At 32.1% G+C, this 7,475-nt stretch overlaps 1 protein-coding gene across 1 annotated transcript; it reads left to right on the forward strand.

Moving 5' to 3' along the window:
* Window positions 1-943: 943 nt before the first annotated feature.
* Window positions 944-5,007, forward strand: LOC111615472 (cytochrome P450 4C1-like; the record flags this gene model as incomplete). Its single annotated transcript, XM_023356877.1, has 5 exons — window positions 944-1,141; window positions 4,206-4,379; window positions 4,442-4,505; window positions 4,597-4,776; window positions 4,841-5,007. Coding segments are annotated over 5 exons (783 nt in total), but the record flags the coding sequence as incomplete, so codon positions are not given.
* Between the last annotated feature and the right edge of the window lie 2,468 nt (window positions 5,008-7,475).

Here is a 7,475-nt window from a genome sequence, read left to right on the forward strand (position 1 = left end):
CGAAGTTTTCGCAGAAAAATAATATCAGAAATCGCGGCCGCGGTTTGATGCGCTGTTCCGCGACGAAACCAAGCTTTAGCAACGGGCGTAGTCGAACGGTACACACTCGGTAAGCAATCCTACAATTTTTTGTTTATAACGTAGTTTATACGGATTATTTTCAAAAAAATATACGTATTTTGGAAATGTTGAGTCGAATTAGTCTAGAATCGATTAATTTTATGAAAGAAAACCTTTCAAACAGCCGTAGTCCGTAAACTATGATTCCTACAAAATTGATTCATAAAGAACGGAACGTATCTACCGTCTTATAGGGGGATCTACTGTATTTATACATCTGTGTTTTTCTTCTGTTGCCTCAGTACTATAGATAAAGTCTTTATGATAGCGAAAACGTAACGTTTAAACATCCAATAGCAATATAAAGATATACAGTCCAATAACTTATTTTTAATATTTTTCAAGAATTAATTAAGTACGATAAGAAATAATTGCAAACTTTCTCTTTTTGCATATTTGGAACACAAAAACAAAGAAAAAAAAACTTCTACACAAATTTATGATTTAAAGTAAATTTTACATGTTTTAAATTATTTCAATTTAACAAAATTCTATTATGTTTTTCACCCGAAATATAATTTGAAATTTTTTGTAGATTTAATAGTTGACAGCACGTTACTTCTTATCCAAGCTTTAAATTAGAATAAATTTTCTTTTCATGTAATAATAATTTATATTAAATTTTTGAATTCTGACATATTTTCCTGAATGGATAGCAAATCCAATGTACTGGCTTTCCCCAATATTCTTTATAAGTAAAATAGGAAAAAATTATAAGAGAGACGTCGAAATAATTCATCGTTTCGACGAAAATGTAAACTCAACTTGTGAATGGAGTTTTGTGTTTTAGTTTAAGTAATTAATAATTCAATTTAATGCGTAGGTGTTCAAGAGAAGAAAAGAAAATTTTGTGAAAAAAGTGCAGCAGCACCATTCATTAGACAAACAAACACGCAATGAAGAAAAACCAAAGATGAAAACAAAACAACGTCTTATCGATTCCCTGTTGGATCTTCATGTCAAAGAAGGTTTAATATCGGAAGAAGACGTTATCAGAGAAATGGGCGGCGCAATTTTTGCGGTAGGCAGAATTTACTTAATTTATTAAAGGTGTAATCGAAAATAATTATAAAACAGTTAACTCGGCGATAAAAATTATAATTAACGTAAAACCTATTTCAAAAATAATCATAATTACTTTCTTGTAATTAGGAATTGTATTTAATTTAAGATGTTTTTGAAATCATTACATTTCATTCATAATTATTTGTTAAAGTAAATAATATTTGTAATTTCGGAATAATTTATAATTTTTTAACATTTAAAAATTTATAGTTTTGAATTTTGAATTTTGTACTTTTATATTTTAACTAGCTGCAAGGACCCGCTTCGCTGGGTTTTTATCTGTATGTAATATAGTTTTTTTATATATAAAAAACTGTTTTTCTAAGTAATCTATAATCTAGCTGCAAAATCCCACTTCGCTGGGCAAAAAGTAACGATAGTGAAAATTAAGATAATTACATTATAGCCAATTTTACCCTATTTCACAGAATGCAAGAATTAGGTCTCCCGTTTCCAGACTAATTAGAAAAATTTTACGTCCAGTCAAACGAGGTTTGACTGGATTTTTCAATTTTCTGGAACGTATACAATCGTTTTATAATCGAACCAATTCGAATTCGAATTCGAACAAATTTGAACAAATTCGAACATAACATTCGAAATAGAAAACCACTTTCAACCACTTTCATCACCATATCTCCCGAACCCTTATAGCTATCGAGACGCAACCACCATAGTGCACGAATGGAAACTTGGGGTTACCACCGCATACAAACAGCATTCATGTGCGATGTGTAGTTTCTGCAGAAACGTGAAATATAGGGACACACACGTCCATATATATATATATATATAGATATGTGAAATGTAATAGCAAAAAATTTTAAATATAAAACAAAAAAGTTTATTAATTACTATATATTTTCTGTATTTATATATGTTACTGTGAAAGACCAAAATTAAAAAATGTCGATATTCTCCAGTGAATGTCGACACATGCAAACTACGTCGGTGAAAGACCGAATATTTCATAATATTATTATTTATTCGCACAATTGGCGGTGTATGTCGACAAGCACATATAAGATTTGGTGGAGCTCGAAACGACACCCGACAAGCCGATGTCACCAGAGAGGAGATCTGTCACCAAATTCTTCGCAATTTTCTTCTGCTCAAAGAATAGAAGTCTTTGATATCAACCGTGGCCGTACAGATGCCCGAAATGTGTTGGCGGTTGTAATTGGAATAGAAAACTTTGACTTTTATAAATTAGCAAACAAAAATGGTACCCTGAAGCAGCTGTATACCTGCAATCAGTTCCTAATTTGTAGAGAAAAGTTACTTTCCATAGATGAGATTTCTTCTTAAGAAATATCGCTAAGAGAATCAGCTGCAGCTAATTCGAAAAGTGGAAGACAAGGCTATACACGCTGTCATTACAAAAAAAAGTTTTTTGCGAATAAATGCAGTTGTAAATCAAGGGACTCTTGTGCAATTCAAAGTGCCATAACAGTTTAAGTTGTTGCAATAAATAAGACTTTATAACGTTAATCACACAATATATGTGTGAGTTTACTATTGCGTATTGTTTTTCTTTTCTGATTAAAAATGTACTGTTCGTTTCAGGTTCAACAGTTTATTTACATGTGCTGATACTTAAGTTTTCTCTTATTTTGACATTAAAAAGTTGCATTTTTGTCTTAACGTAATAAAAATATTTATATTCAACATTCACCATCAGTGCATGCTGAGTGACATTTGCCGGTGTAAGTGAGAAATAATGATATTTAGCAAATATTTCGTACATACACGAAACGACTGTGTGAATGCTGACATTCACCAGAGAATGTTGACATTCGCCAGATATCGGTCATTCACAGTAGCATATACACGCAGAAAAAGTATAATTTTGAAAAATTAAAAATGTGTATCTACTAGTGATTTTTATACATTGTTATTATAATTATTATGTATAATTAAAGCAGAAAATTCGGGTGAAAAAGGCTAGTCGTGCCTTAATTTTTCGACTTCATATCGAATGCGATTTCTCCAATGTATACGTAAAATTGCAGTTTAAAAATTAATAACTTATTTTTGTGGATAATTATCTGTTATTAAATTATCTTTTCGAGTATTAATTTATCAAATTCCTTTTATAAACACGATAGAAAATATTCAAACCAAGTAATGTCTGAGATGATGACCGAAATAATTCAATACCATAATAACAGAATAACCGAAAATGTCATAAATACACGTCGATATATTATAACATGTAAGGTGTTGTCGTAAGTGTAGACAATTCAAACTGGACAATGTGCATTTAGCTTTTTCGTTCAACTAATTTCACAGTTTGTAAACAATTTAATGTTTATTTCGTCCAACGATCGAAGACATTTTGTTCATAGAATTAATCGGATAATATCGAATGTGGAGAAAAGAATTTTTGTATCATTAATAAACTGAAACTTAGTTTGCAAAGGCATACATGTATCGCATTCTATTCTGTTAACCGTGTTAAAATTATAAACAGAATCGTTATAATGAATTATTTAGAAACTTTAATGACTTTTTTTGTAATATCTCTTCGTTTACGTCGAATTTTCACTTAATTCACTTCATTTAAATTAGGGCTAATCTCCAATAATTACGTTTTCCGCGAGAAATAACAGTTGGAGCCATCCTCCATTTTACTAATATTATTACTTTTGGCTTCATCCATAAGTTTCGGAAGAATTGAAATGACGCACTGTTTTATCCTTTTCATTTTACCACCGAAATTTACGCCGGATACAATTGGCTCCATTTGAAAGTTTCTGGACTGTTTTCTTATTAGAGGAAAAAGTAAACTCCCAAAATCAGATTATTGATATTTTGTCGTAAGTAATACGAAGAAATATGTAAACTGCTTGCTGCAAGCAATGTGATTGCGCATTGTGAACTGGTATGACAGGAATGTAAATGTGTATTATATAGTTTTTATTTTATGTTTATTATATAGTATATATTTTATTGAAAACAAAAATTATGTAGAAGGCAATTTTACAACTTTATTTCTTTTTAACGTATTTTAATATCAGAGTTACGATACAACCTCCCACGCTATGTCATGGTCTCTTTATCTTTTGGGAAGATTCCACAAAATACAAGAGAGAGTGTATTTAGAATTGGAAGAAATTTTCAAGAATGATATGAATAGGGATATTACTATTGAAGACCTGACAAAAATGACGTACTTGGAATGCGTAATTAAGGTAACTTCTTAATTTATTTAATTCATTCAAGGAATAGTTTTATATATTACACTTATCAAGAGTCGATGAGAATCTATCCTCCTATTCCTATAATTGCAAGAAAAAATCCTTCGGAAATGAAAATAAGTAATTTTTGATATTTTGGAATTTGTTTTTTAATAATAATATTTTATATTTGATATTAACTGGAAGCATTAAATCGTTGTCATTGAAATAGGTAATTACTCGTTGCCTGCAAATTCGAGTCTTGTCATAAATATCTATGGCATTCACCATAATCCTTCTGTTTACGAAAATCCCGAAGTGTTCGATCCAGACCGTTTCCTACCTGAAAAATATAAAAATCTTCATCCTTATGCATTTCTGGCATTTTCTGCCGGTCCACGAAATTGTCTCGGTAAGTGATTAGTGAATAAATACAAAAACAAAAGAATTATTTCATTAAAATAATTTACTTACAGGACGTAAACTCGCCATGATGAAAATTAAAATAGTTTTGGCAAATGTTCTTCGTAATTTTAAAGTTTACTCTTTGGATTCTCAAGATAAGATTGTCACTTGTTTCGAATGTGTTTTGTCCCCAATATTAGGTATAAAAATGTGTGTAGAAAAAAGAAGTATGTTGTAAGAAAGAAGTATGTTCTAAGACAGTGGTTCCCAACCTTTTTTCATTAGTGTACCCCGTGACATGCCATATCTCTAGATTGTACCCCGTGACATGTCATATCTCTAGATTGTACCCCTCATTTAAGAAATTTAGTGAGTAACCGTATTGTTAAATTTACATATTGTAACTTTAAATTAAAGAAAAAAAAACTAAAAGAAAAAATGTATAATAAAGTTGTGATTGTTGCAAGGAACATTATTTATCTAATAATTTTTTAATACTATTAGTTTGTGATACATAATATATTATTTTTTCTGCCATAATAACTAACTTTTTTCTGTACCCCTAAACAACCTATCGCGTACCCCTAGGGGTACGCGTACCACAGGTTGGGAATCGCTGNCGCACCGCACGGCAAGCGGAGGTTGCGGGTTCAAGCCCCGTCCCGGGCCAGTTCTTTTATTCCAGAATGTTCTAAATTTATTTATTTAATTATTAATTTAATTAAGAGATGGCGCCTAACGCCTACCTCTAATTGTCAAATTACTTAGTTCCAATCATTTAAAATAGCCATATTATAGCCCGATAATTAGGCGATCGTTTGGTGTTGTTATTATCTACTCGGGCTGTGAGTTGATGTTTATATATATATATACCTCGCCGGGTGTTACGTTAGCCGGCTGAGTACCGTTAGGGTCGTGGGCGAAGGAGTCGTCCCCAGTCGGTGATGTATTTAACCAAGTAAGGTTATATCTAAATCTATATACTTCTGGAAGCGAAGACTCGCTCGGGGTCCGGGTGGCGTAACTGGCAAGCGCACCGCACGGCAAGCGGAGGTTGCGGGTTCAAGCCCCGTCCCGGGTCAGTTCTTTTATTCCAGAATGTTCTAAATTTATTTATTTAATTATTAATTTAATTAAGAGATGGCGCCTAACGCCTACCTATAATTGTCAAATTACTTAGTTCCAATCATTTAAAATAGCCATATTATAGCCCGATAATTAGGCGATCGTTTGGTGTTGTAATAAAAATAATATCTGCAAAAAAATTTAAAGGATGTAGTTATCATCTTTATTATTGCTTAAGTTAGGCGTTTAAGTCTTTTAGGATTTTTTTTTTGCACCTGATCTGGGATTTGCCATTATTTCCTCGATTAATGAACGTTAATTTAAATAAATTTCATAAAGTAGCATCTGTATACGGAAATCGACCTCTTACATCAAGCGTCCTGAACATCAATTACAACCTGCGCATTGCCTGAACACACCTGAACTTCAATAAGAAACGCCGAGTTTTATATGAGACCATGCTCGATGACCATATTGCTAGTATGATAACAGCATTGCTGCAGAAATGGCGTTGGAGCTTTTGACCATCCACTGTGTTCACCATAGAAATCCTTTCTGTGATTTGGGTTTTTTCGGAACTAAAACAGACTTTAAGTGGTCAATGAATTCCATTGATAGATGTCAGTCTTGCTTGCAATAGAACTTTCTAGGTCAGTGGTGGCAAACCTATGGACCCACTCTGTGGATCAACCCGTGGATCAAACACGGACCCACTCTGGCTTTTTAAATTAACCACGCGTTGATTTTGATAAACTTGTTTCTTATATCATAAAAAAGAGAACAGACAAACAAATATATTTAAAAAATAAAAATTATATATATCTAATATCGAATTTATAAAAAAAACCAGTCAAAAGGCCCAGTGCAGATATCGGGGCACGCGTTCCGTGTCATTCTATGGTAAAATAATAAATTAATAAATTCTTATTACAAATAAAAATTATAATATACTAAATTATTGTGAGGTAACTTCCTATATCAAAATTAGGTCTTCATATTAATTTTACTCGAGTTACGTAAGAATTTTTGTTATTAGGTACAGTACATTACCCAGCTAATCTGCAGATTAACTAGGGTGATCCGTTAAAGCTGCGAATATTGTTCAATTTCTCAAATTACCTAGGTAATTTGCAGAGTATCTAGGTAATCTGCACATCAACGGCTTCCGTATCGTTAAAGTTCAAAAGTTTGTTTCTTTCACTTCCTTTCCCCACTCCTTCTTTTAACGTAGATAAATTTAAATCCTAGAATGCAAGCAAGCACCGAATTGGTGAGTAAAATCAAGAAAAGATTCTTCGCAAACCTCTTTAGCGAAGATTTAAAATATAATACGTAGTGTTTTAATAACAAACCAAAGTATGATTCTATAATTGAAGATGTAAAGCTAATAAAAGTTTCCAAGAAGAAAGAATCGTCTCGAGATTATCAAATAATTCAAAGGTGTGATGTGTTGAGCTGTGATGTGTACGAGGCTGTGAAAAACTCATTGAGCCGTTGTCAGATGCGCGAGAAAGGTTTGAAAAAGTTTGTCCATGCCGGAGAATTGTTTGACATTCGATAAAAACTGAAGAAGACCTTGAAAAATTAGAAGATTCACAAGAGACTGTGATTATGAGATCACAGTCAAATCTTACTCAAGAG

The sequence above is a fragment of the Centruroides sculpturatus genome, unplaced genomic scaffold (assembly GCF_000671375.1).
Source record: "Centruroides sculpturatus isolate CEXI.00-Female unplaced genomic scaffold, Cexi_2.0 scaffold2205, whole genome shotgun sequence".
In the NCBI taxonomy this organism is placed as follows: Eukaryota; Metazoa; Arthropoda; class Arachnida; order Scorpiones; family Buthidae; genus Centruroides; species Centruroides sculpturatus.